The 20473-nt window shown below is 32.3% G+C and overlaps 1 protein-coding gene across 1 annotated transcript; it reads left to right on the top strand.

The window, feature by feature from the left end:
- The first annotated feature begins 356 nt into the window (after window positions 1-356).
- LOC126817935 (intraflagellar transport protein 172 homolog) lies at window positions 357-16234 on the top strand. The gene is made up of 23 exons (XM_050545108.2): window positions 357-596; window positions 990-1133; window positions 1862-1974; window positions 3126-3231; window positions 4047-4126; window positions 4433-4520; window positions 4952-5166; window positions 5729-5852; window positions 6000-6095; window positions 7390-7605; window positions 8082-8185; window positions 8618-8703; window positions 8944-9008; window positions 9149-9196; window positions 9655-9720; window positions 10241-10342; window positions 12337-12473; window positions 13034-13141; window positions 13282-13366; window positions 13581-13673; window positions 14102-14179; window positions 14400-14484; window positions 16224-16234. The coding sequence occupies exons 1-23, from the start codon at window positions 558-560 to the stop codon at window positions 16232-16234; spliced, it is 2289 nt and encodes a 762-aa protein (XP_050401065.1). The 5' UTR covers window positions 357-557.
- Window positions 16235-20473: the final 4239 nt, after the last annotated feature.

Genomic DNA, 20473 nt, shown 5'->3' with positions numbered 1-20473 from the left:
TTAAAATTGGCCTTTAATAATTTGAATACATAGATCTAATAATTGCCCCAATTTGAATACTAAAATAACAAAATAACCATGGTCCATTTGTGATTCATGCGAAACTAATCAAGCTCCACGCAAGGTGCCCAGATGAATTTTGTGTTTTATATCGGTTTTTTTTTTAGGGAGGAGGGGGGGGGGGCTGTTTTTCTCCATGCATTCATTGTTTAAATAAAAAGGAGTTATTAAGAAATATCCCAAAATTCAGTGTGCAAATTCTAGTAACAAGCAATCTCCCAAACAGAGTTGCTTTCCCTTGCAGTCGAGGACTTTGTGGAGAGCACTGATCTATATATCAGTGGTGGAGAGTGGCAAACAAGTTCAAGAAACCTTAGATTGGGCGGAAACGGAAAAAGATACATACGTAGCGCCACCTATCGGTTCTCTGTTGCTAACATTCCTGTAAACATTGATAATCTGAAATGATAGGTGTTGAGGATAATATTAATAATATTGATTAATATTTCAGAGACACAAGTTTTTATTTACAACAGTTCTGAAAATACACCATAATTATGAGATTAAAACATTTTAAGAATCTAATGGCACCTCAGGTAAATTTGTGGAATGTTTCTGTCAATAAATAATGAATATGATATTATAATTATGATGATATTGATATAAATGTCATTTACTTTACCATAATATAAGGTCGATGCTTTAACTTACCGGTAGATCTAGATCTACTAATTTATTTGTGTCAGTGAATTTATTTATAGATGAATGAATTTTATCAAATTAATTTTAATGACTCTAGATCTACATATCATATACATATTACATGTAAGTATAGAATGAATATCCAGACACCAAATTCAGCGAATTAAATTTACCACTAGACACAGGGGCCATCGCCCTGAAGTCAAAGAGCACCCTTTTCTCTGATTCCGGCCCCTTTTCTTGGACATGTTGAGTAAATGTATTACAGTTCTGTTTTTCTGTTGTAGGATGGGGCTGCAAAAATATGTGCTTTAGCGTGGTCACCGAATAATCATAAGTTTGCAGTTTGTACATCAGACAGAGTTATAGTCCTTTATGATGAGCATGGAGAAAAAAGAGATAAATTTTCTCTAAAACCAGCAGATAATAAGGTAACTATGAACTATTACAAACTTATATGAACTTTTTCAAGAGAAGCCATATTTTGTTTTCACAGTCCCAGTTGTACATTTAAGTTCATAACCAAATTTGATGCAACTTCCGGGAATGTAAAAATGCTATATGATCATGAAATTTTTAAGACTTTTATTTATTATACCTCTGTGAACAAGGCTTGTGATGTAAGAAACACACTATCTGTTTGTTCAAATTTTTGTTGGGGTAAGTGCAGTTCCTGAATACATTCAAAGGATTTCATTCAAAATGGATGCATAAAATGAAGGAAGATAATTCTAATCTTCAACTCGTTTGCTTTGCAACTCCTCTAAAACCCTTCAATTAGGGATTTCATTCAGACTCAACAGACAAGATAATTCCAGTCCTTTCATGTTTATGAGATTTCCTTTTACCACAATACTTACACTTGTCTGTACAAATTTTTATTTGTTGTGCGTCAGAGAATTATATCTTGATGTGCATGAAGGGAGATAATTGAGTTTTCAGAGACTGATTCTTCTTCCCTTCCATATAGTAGTATTACAATTTTAATTGCGCTTTATCACATGTCAGTGACCCAGACTAGCATAAGATGAGGAATTTAAATTCTGAATGCATGATTTTATAAACATTTTGTATCGTAAAAATTTTGTATCGTAAAATTTCTTTTTAGATCCACTCACCCCTGAAAAAGGAAACTATCAATTTCATATTTTTATTTCAGTATGGTAAAAAGAGTTATACTGTTAAAGGTATAGCATTTTCACCTGATTCAACTAAAATAGCTATAGGACAAACTGATAATATTATCTTTGTTTATAAGATTGGTGAAGAATGGTAAGTTGCTTACATGTTCTTGTCATCAGTCTACAAGAAATAGAAATCAACAAAGTCACTTTGGGCATCAATGATGCTGCTCATCTATTTTGAAGGAGTATTCTGTAGGAATGCATTGTTAAGAGTCTAGGGTTCAAATTCATCGACCAATAACAAAGAACTAAATTGACAATGACGTTTTGCTTTAAAGGCTCAATACCACTCTTGTTGTAACTGAATAATATGTCCCAATCTTTATTCTGGTCAACAAATTGTACTATTTTAGAATATTTCAATTAATTGATGATACATATTTCATCTTAACACACCTTATTTAAAATTTTTGAAAAATTCAACATAATGGTTTGAAACGTCTAACGTAAACCTTTTCAAATGAAACTTCGATTTAAAAATAGGCTGTAATGGATAATTTACACAACAGGTAGGACACTTAAACATCTAGTACTTAGATAGAGATATTATTTATTTTCTGGAGCTTTCAAGCCAGCAAGAGTGTTATTGTCCCTTTAAGATTGGGGGGGGGGGGTGGCTGAATGGTCGAATGGTTAGCACGTGCGCGCTGTACCATAAAGTCTGTCATTGAGTCAACTGGCGTGGTTATGAATCCCCGGTTGTACGTGGCAAGGAGTAGGGTCGCCTATCCAACCTCGTGGGTTTTCTCTGGGTCCTCCGGTTTCCTCCCACTGCTAAAGACCCCTACGCGCAAGCGAATTATTGAAATAAAATTAAACCATATGTTAGTCCCAAAATGACCTAGTTTGTGTTGAGTGGATGTTAAACCCCATTTCTCTCTCTATCTCTCGCTTTAAGATTTTAAAAAGTGTTGAATTAGTCTGATATTATATGTGTTATTTCCGGTAATTAGTTTTGTTTTGTCATTTGCTTTAAAAAAAATAAAGACATCGGTTATAAATATCTAAACATAATTCATGTACACATTTTTTTTACTACACTTAAATAGATTTCTAACTCTCAGAAAAAAAATGAACCTGTCAATTTAATCAAAAGGCCACCTTAATTTTTCACCCTATTCATATAGGGGCCATATCCTTTCAAAAGATTTTATCCCATACACATGTCAGTGTATAAACTACAATCCTACCTCTGGTGGTTAAAATTAAAACATTTAATGGCTTAATAATCTGTTTCAGGTCAGATAAAAAAGTTATCTGTAACAAGTTTGTTCAACAAAGTGCTGTGACATGTTTAATATGGCCACCAGATCAACCTATTATTTATGGTTTAGCAGACGGAAAGGTTAGTTTATATTTAATGGCACTGTTGACTGTACAGCACCATGGACACTAAGGGCTAGCCACCGGATCCATTCACTTTATCTGATATATACGTTTGTTGTTGTGATGTCTGTATATAGTGTCTTGTCCGTAGATTTGTGGGGGGGGGGGGTGGCCAGAAGGTCCGTCATTGAGTCAACTGGTGTGGTTTCGATTCCACGCCGCTTCTACGTGACAAGGAGTAGGGTCATTGTCCAAGCTTGTGGGTTTTCTCCAGGTCCTCCGCTTTCCTCCCACTGCTAAGGACCCCTGTGTGCAAGCAAATTATTGAAATAAATAGTTTGTGTCGAGTGGACGTTATACCCCATTTCTCTCTCTCCGTAGATTTGTCTTGTGTAATTGTTTGTATGTGGTGCAGTCCCCCTTCACTTACTATTAATAAAGATACTTTCTCACAAAAGTATTTATTGGGTGGTTATTTCCAATAAAGATATGGCTATTTTGGTATATGTGGGAAGTGGAGACACCCAATCTTTGTAGAAGAATACTGGATTCCTTGAAAAACATCCATGGAGCACGACAGGACAAGAATGAAAGGGTGTCACTAATTAGAAGCCTGACAGTTAAGGGCTGTCTGCTCAAGTGACCTCTAAGATTGCACGCAAAGATTGTCTGATCTCTCAGTATATGTTGATAAACTTGATGGTGAGCGGACTAGGTTTTACTGACTAAACCCATCGTAAAATCGAAATTCATTACAGGTGCCTTGATATAGTTGATATCATTGAATATATTTTAAAATTTTTTACTCTTTACCTTACTTTCTCTATATTTCAGGTACGTGCTGCCAACACAAGAACAAACAAATCATCCACTATTTATGGTACTGAATCTTATGTTGTTTCTCTAGCTGCTAAGTAAGTCCTTCAATTCAATTTTTTAGTAATATTTCAACTGTATAACTCATGGTATATACCTTAGAGCCAGTGTCCCCATTTCCCAACCTTTTTAACTAAAATCACTTGTAATTTAATTATCATAATCTATCTATAAATGTATATCAGGCGACACAGATCCATGGAACTTGACGGCCGCATGTGGTGATCCCTGGCTTAGACAGATCCTACTGCAGAACATTTTTTGTGATTTGAAGAAAATTTTAGAATTAAGTTTCTAAAATATAATGTCAACAGTAAAGATTGATTGTTTTTAATTATTTTCAGTCCATCAGGAAAAGGTTTCCTATCTGGACATGCTGATGGTTCTATTATTAGATTTTTCTTTGATGATGAAGGTACAGGTGATAGTCAGGTAAGTGTTGATTTGTCGATGTTAACACACAAGTAACTTATGTATGTTATGTTATGAGCTCACTGTCTTACATCTTGAATTAAAGATATGTATTACATTTATCAGGTGGGCCACGAAAAAGTTGGATCTCCCTGGACTATATCCATAATGCTACTCTCACATTCGCCACATAGTGTCGAATATGGTGCCGAATGGGCTTTCAACCAGTTCGCAATGATCACAGGATGATCACCAGACATTCGTAGGTGTTCATGAGCATTCGAGTTTATGAATGGGTTGTTGTGAATATTAGGATCATTGCTTACACAACACTTTCATAAGCAATCTCAAGCCATTCTTATTGATCATTAGACGTGTTAGAGTAGCATTACAATTTTTATGCTACAGTAATATTTTCCTCATAATTTAATATTATGATCTCTATGTTTCAGGGTAAGCTGTGTACCCACCCCTGTCCACCATACGCCCTGGTTTTCTCACAGAACTCAGTAGTTGCTGCTGGTTGCGACAAAAGAATTATTGCTTATGGACGAGATGGAAGAAGTTTTCAACATTTTGATTATAGTCGTGATGATGATGAGCATGAATTTACAGTAGCTGTTTGTAGCCCCAGTGGTCAATCAGTTGTCTTTGGTAGCTATGATAGGTAGGCAAATTATGGGTTTTCGGTGTTACTGCAACAGTGAATTGCTTATCACGCAGTTGATAAAAAACAAAAGTGGCCTATTTATAGTTATTACTTTAAAAGTATTGTATAATTAAATCTAATCGAGATCATTTGGTATGGCCTGTATTTCTTTACTCTATTTCTCACATATAACGTAACAATTTTAGAAGTTAATTTTTGGATGATTCCTAAGAAGCAAAGATATTCTTTATTGCATCAAATGCTCATTGTATTAATGCTCAAAATTTGAAAATGCTATCAAATCTTAAACGTGTCTTTGCTATATCATATTCATGATATAGTTTTAAGGGGTGTATAACTTCTACTATTATAATGGAATGTATGTATATGCATTCCGACACTCACTATTTACTATTATAATCGGCTTATTGTCGTCAGTTGGCGATTCAGTTATTTTTAATTCAAGTATCAGGCAATGCAGGTGCAATGAGTTAAAGGAAATAAATATGAGTCAACTCAATACAAGCCAATACCACTTTTTTTGCACCGACATGTTGAATAATTATTTATATATCCTTAGAATTCAAGCTTTAAATTGGAGTCCAAGGAGACAGATGTGGGATGAACCACAGATTAAAGAAATTAGTAATATGTATACCATATCCGCTTTATCATGGAAGAAAGATGGTTCCAGAATAGCTGCTGTAAGTTGAACAGCATACTATTTTATTAGTCTTAAAAAAGGCATATATATTGAATATAAAAAAGAACAGAATACTGACTTGCTTTAATACTTGCTCTGTTATATTATTGATATTATTATACATGTAATTTTATTTTTATGTCTTTAGGGAACTCTATGTGGAGGTGTTGAGTTATTTGATTGTTGTCTCAAGAAAACTATCTATAAAAATAAATTTGAAATTACACATGTTGGGCTGAGTCAGGTAGAGTTTTATTTTAGATATCACAATTTTTATGTTCAATAGAGAACAATAATGTTTAACATTGGCTTGTGTCAATGACCCTTTATTTAGTGATAAAGTAGGGTTGGTAGGTAATTATATATGGTTTAACACTTGAGAATGAAACATTAAGTAATCTATTGATGCTGGATGAGGGCATTAGTAACAGTGTTGTTACACAGGGCTGGGGCCATTACATTGCCAATGTAATTAATTACATTACCATTACCATTACTTTTTAAAATGTAATCATTACAATTACTTTCTCATTTTTAGCAATGTAATTAATTACCATTACCCATTACATTGAAAGTAATTTTATTACCCATTACTTTATGACTTTATTAATAAAAATAAAAACATTTTTCATAGAAATTGTAAAGATAACCTTATTTTTCTGCTATGAAGCGTCTACAAAATCAAAGTCAAAATAATCGTTGTCTCACTTTAATAGATATTTGTTTATGAATTGTTATTTCTATAAATTATAACATAAAGACAAATTTTCAAGTGACAGGCAATGGTGACAAAAACTGATGTTTTCACTGTATGAGTTTGGTTATAATTAAAAGTGAGAGCTATGAAACTCTTGAGTATAGATTCATTATATCATTACCTTGACTAGGTTTGAGAATTTTCTCCTTAGGCTAAGGAGCGATAAACAATTTGATTGGTCAAGATTTTGGAACATAACAACTCTGCTTTTAATTGAGGTAGAATGTTTAAACTTGATGTAGATGTTCATTAGGTGAATATCTTGACCAAGTTCAATGGTTAACATTTCCCACTAAAACTAAGCAGAGCTAAGCAATTTCTTTGATTTCGATTCTATCTGATAGAGAGTGATGAAACTTAGTGTATGGTTAATAATCAGTTTTTTTGCTTGATACTTTTGAAACAGATAAACGTGCAATTAATTAATATGTGTAATCTATTTATTTCGGGATTTCGGCGGGGGACATCAGCCTCACTGTTGGCTTGTTTCTTACACTTCTGGGATGTAAAGTTTGTTTGATTTACATCAAGATATATATAGGCTTTACACATATATAGGCGTGTAAAACAATGTTCTTGTTACAATTTCGAGGTTTGCAAGTCGATCAATCATGAAGAGTATCACAAAAAGGACGTATACTACCCTTTAAAATCATGATGGTAAAATGTATGATATATATTGTGCCAGTGCTTGACATTTTGAAATATTTAATTCATGAGAATTATGAGTTGTGAATAAATACTTAATGTTTTTAAGCATATTTCATTTATCTTTCTCTAGGTTATAGTAAAGAACCTGGGTAACAATTCTAAAGTTGTTTTAAAATCTCACTATGGTTACGAAATCGATGATGTAAGAATATTAGGAAAAGATCGCTATCTTGTTGGTCATACATCAGATACATTATTACTGGGAGATCAAACCACTGGAAAACTCAGTGAGATCCAGTGGCAGTCTGCTGGAGGCAATGAAAAGTTTTATTTTGATAATGAAAATGTAAGTTGTTGTTTTACAAGAAATATAAGACAATATATGATACAAGATGTGAACAACTGTTAGTTTCTAATAGGCAGTGGATCCTAACTCCTCAAACATGTAACAAATAACATGAATATGATTACAGACAATTAAAAATCTGTAAAAATATGTAACAAATAGGACATGAATATTTCACAGACAAATGTCAAAAATGAATAAAATAGAACATGAAAATGTCACAGACAATTCAAAATTTGCCAAACAGGACATGGATAATGTAAAATGAATACATGGAACTTGTATTAAGAATAGTTTAATTGAAATGATGAAATATTACTCTTTTTATTATTTAAAGCCAGATCAGTGCCATATTGTGTGACTTAGATTATTATTAAAATCAAAGTAGATAAATCACTATCTAAACAAAACTATTTTTTGTCTATGTTATGTAAAGACAGGTCTTTAATTGGTAATGACAATTTTTCAATCTGTAGGTTTGTATGATTTTTAATGCTGGAGAATTAGCTTTAGTTCAGTATGGTGAAAATGAAATCTTGGGATGTGTTAGAACAGAATTTATGAACCCACACCTGATAAGGTATTAATCTATATATTATGAGTTATATTATTCAGTATATTTAATATCAAGAAAAAACAAGGTATATATTGATTATATTACTTCATACTACATATATAGTTATTGAAAATATATACACAATAATATGGATTATATTACTTCATACTACGTGTAAAGGCAATTATATAATCCTTATATACCATAAGTTTTGTGTTATTATGTTAATTATTTTTGAAACTTCTAAAATATTGGACTCTGTTTTTCTCCACTATTATGTATATATCCTTGGAAGTCATCTTCCCCATGACATATCAGTGTTCTTTGAAAAAAACAATACCAGGTCAGTTTCAGAATGTTCATCATCTAAATGACTAACTATTAAATGTGCTGACATGACAAGTCACTTTCGTTTCATCTATGTACATTTTAACAGCATTGATATATATTTTTCAGTGTAAGACTAAATGAAAGAAAACAAAGAAGTGGTGGAGAAAATAAAAAGATGGCTTATCTTGTTGATTTAAAAACAATAGCTATAAGTAAGTTAGAATACCAAAAAGTAAGCGCCTGATAAATAAGAAGTGGTATCTGGTGTTCTAGAAAGAGGAAGCATACCCTACTACCCTTCAGTTCCCTGTATTATGTGTAATTTATTTCTACCTAAACTGTCTGACTATTCCTTACTGAATATATTTGTTAGTAAATTGCGTCAATCTGTGATTTTAATCATTTTAAATCAAGATCTAGATCTCTATCATTATATGTGGTTTATTTTACAGTGGATCTGTCGAGTGGATTAGGTATTGGTCAGATAAATCATGATTCAAAAATTGACTGGCTTGAGGTGAGTCTGTTGTTTAATGGGATTTTGTTTTTGTCCGTAAATGAATGAATCATTATTTAATGTCTAAGGAAATATTCTTTCTAGTCTGTAACACATGATATTGATATAATATAACTACATGTTTCTCCGTTTTTTTCTAGCTCAATGAAACCTGTAAAACGTTGCTGTTTAGAGACAAGAAATTGAAGGTGGGTAATAAGTTATCAACATTGTCTGTTGAGTTTCAATATGTATATAATTCAATAGATCTATTTCCTGATATATTCTCCTTAATGTATATCAATATAAATGTGGATTGGGTGTACACTGTGTGTTTTATAAACTTCTGTGTCTATAATACCTATTTTACATAGGTGTACAAGGCTATATATGATTATGAGGATTGTAAAATTTTATCCCAAATTTATTGAAGAAAAGTTACAGTGTGCCCTTACTTAGCAGAATGTCCCCCTTTTAAGTTAAAAAAAATAACATCACATTCAGGGTGGGAAGGGGTGTGGGGGATGTGCCATAGTCTTTCGCAAGGCCCGTCTAATATGCCTATATGCCTATATCCTATGCATCATATAGTTAACCTTATGCGTGTTGATCTTATACATAGGTAATTAATATATTGATTGGAATCTGTTGTGGGTTTTTTTTTCAGTTACACCTGTATGACATAGAGACACAACAGAAGTCAAGTATCCTCAATTATTGTTCTTATGTCCAAGTAAGTATATAAATAATCAAAACATTTATATTTTCAATTTTCAGAATAAATAGTGTTTCAGTTTACTCATATCATCTCCAATTTCACATCTTTGTAACTAAAAGGGCACATGACACTGCAAATAAAAGAATTTTAATGTTTATGTATGTAAATAAAATGCCACAATGTGAGGAAATGATCTGAAAATTTCAATTCAAAATATTCAACAATTCTTCAGTTTTTTGAGTGACATGATAAACAAGATAACTATGACATTGACAAGTATATAGAAATGTTTATCCAGACACCTACACAGCATCGATTTTTAGGACTGATTATCAGTCTCACAGGGAAACTGAAACAATTTTTTTCTTTGTAAAACGTACCACAGAGCTTTAGATATTTAAACAGGACTAGGTTATAGTTTGCTAAGAGTCTTTCACCTTGAATTAACCAGTTTTATTCACTGATATATATTTTAGATTTTAACTTTTTCTACACTTTTTTTGTGAATGTTGTTTCATATTATTAAATATTTCAGTGGGTTCCAGGAAGTGATGTTGTTGTAGCACAGAATAGAGGTAATTTATGTGTTTGGTATAATATTGATGCTCCTGAAAGAGTAACCATGTTCCCACTCAAGGTTAGTTCAGTTTTCTTTATTAAATTATTTGGGTCATTTTTGTCTATCTTGCATTAATGGAATAGATCTGAATCATTTTCTTTCAATCTACTTATACTTAAGAACACAGCCAATCGTGACATACACTAGAACATTTCTCATCTGCCGGTTACATGGAGATCCAATAAAAAAGCATGGATGACAGGATTTTTGTTCAAAGAATGGTAGCAGGATTTTAATCGATAAATGAAGATAAATAAAAGAAACGTTTTGCTATTCATGCACAATGCCCCGGGCCACCCGGATATGAAACTATCAAATGTCAAGATCGTGTTCCTGCCTGCCAACACAACATCAAAACTCCAACCACTTGACCAGGGAATTATTAAAAGCTTCAAGTCCTATTACACTAAGAGGTTGATGAGATATGTACTAGCCAAAATTGATAATGACGACACGATTGATGCTGCACAAGTGTGTAAAAACGTTAATGTTTTAGATGCCGTCAGATATGTGGCAGAGTCCGTTAAAGACGTTAGTCCGTTATGTGTACAAAAGTGTTTTAAAAAATGTGGAATTTTGACAGACGTTGACAACATGGACATTGAAGATGAAGATGACAGACCCCTAAGTGAACTTAGAGACCTAATGTTAATGACACAAGATCGACTGGGGTTGAAAGACCTCATGACAGTGGACGAGTATCTTGAAATGGACAGCGGCTTACCAGTTTGTGAAGAATTTGACGATGACTGGGAAAGACAGTTCATAAAAGAGGTAAAGAAATCAAAAGATGGTGAAATTAGTGTAATAGGGAGTGATAGCAAAGATGATATCGAGGACAATGAAAAGCAAATTTCACAAAAAGAAGCATTCAAGTATGTTGATAAACTGAAAAACTTTTGGAACAGATGCAAACATTTGAAGCAGATTTAGAGGCTGAATCAGTAAAGATTAAGTGTAGCAATACCCAGGCAACTCTTCTAAAATATTTTAAGTAAATCTACTGCTGTACATGTATAATTATTATTTATGTATATAATTATAATTATGTTTTCATGATGTGTTTTAACATTATTATTTATGTATATAATTTATGTTTTCATGATGTGTTTTAACATTACATCTGTTATTAGTAATAAAGTACACGTACATGTCTATATAATTTACCTAACACTGTCTGTTTTTCTTTGAAATTGCCTCAAGCATGCTCACTCAGTAATGAGACCAACTCACTATTAAGACAACATCTAGACAGTCCCACAGGTGGTCTTAATAGAGGGATTTCACTGTATGTTTAGAAATGTTTATTTTTTTGAAATTGATTTTTTGTGTTGCCTCTCTTTTTATGAGTTTAGTTTCATTTAACTTTTAAGTGAAGTCTGTATCACTACAGACCGGAGACCTTACAGTGTAGTTGACAATTACAGCTGGCTCCCGGATCCATTCCTTTGAATTGATAGTTTCTTTTAATATTTATTACATACTATGTCCGTGTGTTATGTGTGTGATATGTCTTGTCTGTGAGATCGTCTTCTGGGTTTTTATTTTTTAGTATGTGGTGCATTTCTCCTGCACTTACTATTGAAGTCTTCTTCTTCTATTAGTGTTTAACGTTCGCTTCCACCTTGGGTGATATCACAAACAAGTTGTCTTATTTTGTTATGCTTAGCATATGTGCAGGGCTCTCTTGTGAGAGGAAACCGGAGTACCCGAAGTGAACTCACGAGGTTGAAAAGTGAAAAGGTGCCCCTATCTCCAACCACATACGCTCACACCAGGGATCGAAACCACAACAGCAAACCAAAGGTGACCAGCCAGTTAGAGCTCGAAGCGCGACACTCTAGACCACTAGGCCATCTCCCCTTCTCCACCCCTCGCTATTGAAGTCTGATAAATTGATTTATTAATAGGTCATTACTGAAGCATGCAAATGAATGAATCCTGAATTATTTATTAACTCAGTGCTTGTGTTATTGGTATAAAGTGTAAAGATATGTTTGAATTATCTACAGGGAGATATTGTTGATTTAGAAAGAAATGAAGGAAAGACAGAAGTGATAGTAAAAGAGGGTGTACAGACTATAACTTATACATTAGATGAAGGACTTATAGAATTTGGTACAGCTATTGATGATGGTGATTACTCAAGGTAAAGAAGATTAAATAAAGCATTTATTTCTTATAATAGTATTTGTATATGTAGGAAATATGTTTTTGCTACAGTTAAAACCTAAGACATTTTTCTTAATCAAATTTGACAAAAATCTAGGTTGATTTAAGACAGAAAACAACTAAGTCATGAAATCAGTAGAAAGTGATGTAAACTTTAGATGACCATAACTTATGTTAGGATTGGTCAGTTTTTTTCATTTTTGGACCAGTCTGTCTTTTGATAAGACTATTTTTTTAATGTGTATGGACTGGAAGTCTTTGACTTGTAGTGTAGACTATTTTAGCAAATAATGTCCTAAAAGTAACAAGTTTATAGAACCATATGTTCTGTAAACTCCCTATAATGATATTTTGACAATAATATTAATAATATTATGTAATTAGTTTTTCTGTATCTCACATTTTTACTATCGATTCATTCCATGATCCGTCAAATGGGTTTAGTTTTAGTTAGACTACAGTATATCAAAATCTGCATGTTTAATAATCTGCAGGATTAACTGAATGATGTTAATTAATGGTTTAATATGCTTTTAGAGCTGTAGCTTTCCTTGAATCATTAGAATTGTCATCTGAAACAGAAGCAATGTGGAAAACATTAAGTAAATTAGCTTTAGAAGAAAGACAACTTCATATTGCAGAGAGGTAATTATGTCTTTTTATATCAATAATAAAATTTCATTTAAAGTTTATTATGTCAAATTATTAAGTTATGTACTTACTAATGGTATACATATATATATATCCATTGTGCAGTTTTGAAATATATTGAATTTTGCTTCTAGATGTTATTCAGCACTAGGAGATATTGCTAAAGCCAGATTTTTAAAAGATACCTTGACAATAGCTGAAGAAGCTGCCAAACATACGGTAAGAATCTTAATATAGATAAATATATATTATACTGTTATGATTGTAATGTTTAATATACATACTTTTCAAACAGCTATGAACCTTTTAAAACTTGTCTGGAGTTACAATTCTATCTAGATAAACTGTTGGGTTGCTAGTGAGAAAGCATGATACAAAAGCCGTTTTTGCAAATGTCAGGATTTTATAAAAGCGCAAGCACTTATATTTACAGGGAGGTAATGGATATAATCATTATAAAGTACGTGCTAGATTAGCCATCATGGAAAAACGTTTTAAAGAGGCAGAAGGCATATATCTAGAGCAGGTAAGTCTACTACAATTGATTGTATTTTAATTTATCAACAATAGTTAAAATGAAATTAATTTGATAGTCTTTAATAGTAAGTGCAGAGGCACCGCACTACCCACAAACAATTCTGGTACACAAGACAAACCTACGGACAGGACACAATATACACACACCACAAACAACAAACGCACATATCAGACAGGTGAATGTATCCGTGCTATAGACTTCACTTTAAATAACCAGTTTATTTTTCAAAGATGAACATTTTTTTTTTGTTATATGGTTTAAACAGTATTTATACTGAAGGTATTGTACAATTTAAAGGCATAAGAATTAGTTAATAGCAGGAAGATGATTGGTTTAGATGTTTAGTTTAAGTGTGTTTAATGACTTAGCTTGATTTAACCTGTATGTTGTATAATTGATTTTACCTATGTTTATAGAATCATGTTGATGAAGCTATGGAAATGTATCAAGAATTACACATGTGGGATGAAGCCATTCAAGTAGCTGAAGCTAAGGTAATACCAATGTTTTAATATATCCAGATACCTGCTTCAATGTATTTTTCTGCTGTGTTCCCTTTAATCACATTGGCTCCAAAATGACTGGAGTAACATTTCTTTAAAAGAAGAAAATAAAGTTCAAATCATCTATATGAATATCCTGATCTTTCATGAAAATCTAGATTTTACTTGAATTTGCAATTGGAAATAGCTTAAAACGTTTCTTTTATTGTAGAGTCATCCTGAACTTGAAACGTTAAAACGTAATTATAATCAATGGTTGATGGAAACTGGACAAGAAGAAGCGGCTGGTGATGTAAGTATATTCACTATTAATATGTCTTTGAAAGTGGAAGGACAGTTGTTTACCTATAAAAGTTTTGTTATTTTTATGGAAATTATAGCTCCAGGTTATGATTAATGAAATGTTGTTCTGTTGTCTTCCTTTACGCCTTGTTGATAAAAATCAAATATCTACCAGATAGATAGATTTGTAATAAGTTAAGTACAGTGATTGGTGTTAAAAGTTTGCTTATTGTTTATAGTTAACAAAATTCAAATTATTAAATGTATGTTACAATTCCTCAACTTTGTAAAGATCCCACTGTAACATGTCAATGATAGTTTGACATTGTATATAATGTTAGATTTAAAGGATGTTAGTTAAATGCTTTATAAAATCCTATTTTTAGTTAAAAGAAAGAGAAGGAGATTATATGTCTGCTATAAATCTTTATATGAAGTCTGGTTTACCTGCTAGAGCTGCTAGACTAGCATCAACTAGAGAAGAACTTATGTCTAACTCTGAGCTCATCAGTCGAATAGCTGGTGCTCTAATTAAAGCAGATTTATATGAACGAGTTAGTATTAAAATTATATCTGTGTTGCTTTATTTATTTGTTAATACATAACACATTTTCTCAATATTGTAAATAGTGAATTAATATTGTTTAGTGCATATTGCTGGGATAATATCTTTTAAATATGTTCAATATTGTGAATACTGGATCAGGTTTTTTTTTAGGGAATATTGCTGGGATAATACCTTTTCAATATGATATATCTTTGAAATATTTTCATAGATAACATTTTAAGATACATTAATTATAATATACGATATCTTTTTTTTTTATTTCAATTATCACTGGTTTGATTATTTTATCATTTAAAATTTAAAAATATGTAATTATCTGTGTCTTCTACAGGCTGGTGATCTGTATGAAAAGATCCGAGATTATCAAAGAGCTATGGATTGTTTCAAGAAAGGAAATTCTTATAGAAGAGGTAAGCAGATCGGTGGATGTTTTGTCTGTATAATTGCTAATCATGTAATCTAGTAATGTATTTATATTACAACATTATGTGATGCTCTATGTCTATAGACCCATTTCAGCATCGTGCACTATAAACATATTAAGCAAATATATGAAGATCAATTTTTTTAGTTTATTGGTAATCTACATAGGCATAGGGTTTCTCTTGTTCAAAGCTGATATTTCCCAATTAAGTATTACACTCAACTTAAAATATAAAAGTAATAACTTTTGTTTGGATTTTTTTCAGCCGTTGAATTGGCTCGTCATGCTTTCCCTAGTAATGTTGTTAAGTTAGAAGAAGAATGGGGAGACTTTTTGGTTGGTCAAAAACAACTCGATGCAGCTATCAATCATTTTATAGAGGCAGGGTAATTACACTTTCACATGACTTTCCCTTCATGTAGTCATTTATTAGAGCTTTTAACTGTGCATGGAGCAAATTTATTTGAAGAGAATCGAAGGACTGGTGATGTACAATAAATATATATAATTTCAGCTATCTATTTTAAAGTTAGCAGATCCCCATGCAGTATTTATATTTGGTTTTTGTTTATTTGTTATAAAAAGTCAAGAAATATTTCAAGAAATATACCTTGATCATTGTTCTACTAGAAACAATTTGTTAATACTTTACTTGTGTAAGAGTCAATATCTTTTTCCATTAATACTTTATTTATGTAAGAGTAAGTATTTATTTCCATTTTGGGGGATCTATATCAGCTGATTATTATTTCTTGTTTCAGTGCTACAATGAAAGCCGTTGATGCAGCTATTAATTCTAGACAATGGGCGAAGGCTGTACAGATATTGGAAATGCAAGATTCAGCAATGTCTGCTGGTTATTATAAAAAGATTGCCGATCATTACGCGTCTGTTGGAGAATATGAGGTAATACTACGTTGGTTCATACAGTTTGTTGTATCCGCGAAGAGATATATTGAAACATTATGGAACAAAACAAATAATGGTTGACTTAAAAGAATTACAAGAAGTATAACATTCAAATAGGATTGGTGCTTTGTAAGATCCAAAAGTCTAGTAAATTTAGATCAAAATAATGGTGCCAATTTCTTGGTTCCATAGCTCTTGTGGTTTACATGTGTAATGTATATAGGGTACTAGTAATTGAAATATCATCAACAAAGTAACATTGATAGATATTTTGTAATTTTCAGACAGCAGAGAAATTCTATGTAGAGTCTGGATGTACAAGAGAAGCAATAGACATGTACAACAAGGCTGGAAAATGGGATCTTGCTCATAAAGTAAGTTATTTTGTTAAAAAAAAATTACCATTACATTGCCATCACTGCTACCTTTCATACATGTTCAGACATTCCTTAAAAACTACATTGTGATTGTAATAGATGTACCATAATAAATTGTTTATAAGTAGATTACTGTAATAATGTGTATACTTTTAGTTGGCATCAACATATATGAAAGGTGATGATGTTTCAAGTCTATATATTACACAAGCTAAACAGTTAGAAGAACAAGGCAAATTCAAAGATGCTGAAAAGTAAGTCGTGTGAAAGTTGTTTTTTGGACTATTTTCAATTTTAGTGAGAATCTAAGTTTTTTAGTTTTTTGAAATCTATAGTTTGGTGCTGCTCATTCGTTTGTATGTAAATATTTGTTGAAGATCAGGGGTTATGGTAGTCATACAGTAAGAGCACTGGATACATTTGTCTAGAATGTCCAGACCTCCAGGGTTTGGAATTCTTAGTGAACTGATGGATAGGGTCACAAAGAATGTTTGTCTAATCATTTATGTGGTCTAGTACACAAATTGATAGTGCACGTAAATAATCAATTGGCATATGTTGGTGTCCTGGCAAAATTCTTCACCTTGCATTCCACAATCAAAGAATATAAAAATTACTATGACCAAAATCTGTTGCTAAGTGCTCACCTTTATTCTGTTCTCCTTCCTTTTGAAATGTTTTTATTCTGTTATCTGATGTTTTATTTTTTTTGGGGGGGGGGGAGAGGTGGGGGAGGGGTTAAGTGGTTAAACATATGTGCTTTAGATAATAAGGTCTGCCATTGAGTCAAGTGGTAGCGTGGTTTCGATCCCAAGCTTGTACATGACAAGTGTAGCACCATAGGTCTTCTGTCTGACGTGGAGAGTGGATTAAGGGGACCGGTCGCAACATCCTATGTACGACCCATGCATCTTTTCTTACTACATATTTCTGTAGCCTTGTGATCGTCTAGAATTTGTCTCTAGCTGTCTTTACTTCTGCTTCTCGTTGTGTATTTACTTCTTACAGTTTCTTAAGACGTCTGTCTTACCAGGAATAACAATGCGACAGTTTGCTTCTACATATTTTATATATATATATATAGCTGAATACAGGTATACAAGCATAATAGATAACAATACTAGCTAAAACCATTTCTCTATCCTAGCCAGCCTTGCGGCTGTCTAGGAACTCAGATGTAAGCTCTCTGGAACCTAATAGAAGCCTGACTTACAGGGTTCCCCGGTTTCTTTTAAAGGTATATGAATATCATGCACAATAAAGCGTGATCATGGCCCTGAACTTGTGTAATTAACAAAATGATTGGTTACTTTAAATCAAATGATGCAATTAGAATAATTCCACTCACGTGTAATTCTGGTCGTAAATAATTGACATATGTTTTCGATAAATAGCTCTTTTTATGTGTCAACTGTCAATTACAGACAAAGTTGATTTAGTACACACTATATATGTGAATATGTTTGAAATTACTAACTTGCCAAAGATATTAATTAATGAAATATAAAGCCATCTTATTTCAAGAGCAAAAATTCTAGCAATATTATTACACAAGGAGAAGAGTTGTCTGCCCATCCTCATGAAATAAAATTGTACCATAATTGTATAGGTTCTATAGGGTGGACATTAAAACCCATTTCTTTCTCTGACATTTTATAATATTTTTTATATTTTTTTTTTTTTGAATAGGTTGTATGTAGCAGTACAGGAACCAGATTTAGCAATTACTATGTATAAAAAACAAAGATTATATGGTGATATGATCCGACTTGTTAAAATATATCATCCTGATTTATTACAAGATACACATCTACATCTAGCTAAAGTTTGTATATTTATATAATGTACAATTCATATACATATGGTTTAATTGTTGATTGGAGAATATATGTCCAAACTAATTACTGGAGGGCAATATATATGTTGATCGGAATAATATTTTTTGACAAGAAATGTAACAGTGTGTCCATTTATTATTTCTATTAATTTCTAAACTTATTCTCAAACCTGCACTGTCTGCAGAACAGTAGGACATTAAACCCCATTTCATTTCTCAAACATAAACACTTGTAATCAAGACATCATCAAAACAACTTTATAAAAACTCTAGTCTATTAATTATAATTAACCATAAATGACTGTTGGATTCTAGAATAGTTAAGTTGATAAGCCATATTTTTTTTCTTCAAGACTAATAGTAAGTGCAGGAGGACCACACTTCACACAAACAAACCCGCAAAGACAAACCTAATAAATAATGGATCTCTTTAAACCTATATAATATTTATTTAGAGATTTTATGGAACATATATACTATTGTATTATTTTTAATATATTTTGTTGATTATTTTAGGAATTAGAAGGTGAGAATAATTCACGACAAGCTGAACATCATTATGTAGAAGCTGGTGATTGGAAAGCTGCAGTTAATATGTACAGAAGTCTAGATATGTGGGATGAATCTTATAGAGTACGTTATCTAAAAATCTGGGCCAAAACAATTTAAATTTAGTTCTTCAATAGCAACTCAAATCTTGGGAACAATATTTTATTTAATATTTCAAAACTCAAAAAGGCGACCAAGTATTTTCTATTTTTGATTATTATTTTTTTCTTGTAATAAATATTTCGCTGACTAAAATGAGTCTGATGTAAATTGATCATTCAACAGAATTACTACTTTTTAATGTGTAATGAATAAAAATTCACATTTCTTCTTCATAAAGCTTATGAGTTCAATTATTTATTTATTCAATTATTGTTTTTATTCATTCTCATCCAACTTCGTAATTTAATGTACATGCTTTGCAATACTATTTTTACAGGTGGCTAAAAGTCATGGTGGACATAATGCATCTAAACAGGTGGCATATCTGTGGGCCAAGACTTTAGGTGGTGATGCAGCTGTTAAATTATTAAATAAATATGGATTGTTAGAGCCAGCTGTAGATTATGCTACAGAAAACTGGTAGGACTTATTCTGTATATAAATATAACTCTCTATCGATCAGTTCATTTCATTGTACCACAAAAGCTCTGTGAGATCATATCCTTGATGGCAACATGTGCCAGACTGTGCACGCTCACCATCATTCCAATGGTCTCCTATACAGTACCCTATTACTTGTACTGGGAGCTACTCCTTTGGATGTAACTAACCTTGGACGCTACCCCTTAAAAGGCATTGTGTCTTTACCAAAGGAAACAAAATCAAATAGGCCTCCTAATTGATCTCCCATCTCCAACCTATGAGAAGAGGGCCTATCATTTGACTCCTCTTGCAAGTTTCCCAGGTGTCTGAGATATCACCCAAGGTGTAAGTGGACGAAAAGCCTTAAGGAACGAATGAACAAGCAGCAAATGAGTGGAGTGTCTGCCCAATAGCACAGCATATGTCAGTATCACTGCTCTAATTTGATTCTGTCCAACCTCTTGGGTTTTCTCTGGGTCCTCCGGTTTTCTCGCACTGCTAAAGACCCCTACGCGCATGCGAATTATTGAATTAAAATTGAACTATATTTTAGTCCCAATATGACCAAGTTTGTGTCGAGTGGATGTTAAACCTCATTTTTCTCTCTCTCTCTAATTTACTTAATTGGAAGTTACACATACATCTTCTTTTACCAGTTTAAAAAAGGTCAGTCAATGTGTGTACATTGATATAAATTAATCCACCTCAACATGTAAGCTTATTATACAATATTGATCGAGGATATACATATTTT

The sequence above is a fragment of the Patella vulgata genome, chromosome 4 (genome assembly GCF_932274485.2).
Source record: "Patella vulgata chromosome 4, xgPatVulg1.2, whole genome shotgun sequence".
In the NCBI taxonomy this organism is placed as follows: domain Eukaryota; kingdom Metazoa; phylum Mollusca; class Gastropoda; family Patellidae; genus Patella; species Patella vulgata.
Note: the sequence above shows the minus strand (reverse complement) of the source record. Positions and strands in the feature narration are given on the sequence as shown.

Coding starts and splice junctions, on each gene's coding strand:
- LOC126817935 (XM_050545108.2), top strand. CDS start 558: ATGAGATTAAAACATTTTAAGAATCTAATGGCACCTCAG. Junction 4,521..4,951: donor AAGGTACAGGTGATAGTCAG/GTAAGTGTTGAT, acceptor TCTATGTTTCAG/GGTAAGCTGTGTACCCACCC. Junction 13,674..14,101: donor AAGGCATATATCTAGAGCAG/GTAAGTCTACTA, acceptor CTATGTTTATAG/AATCATGTTGATGAAGCTAT.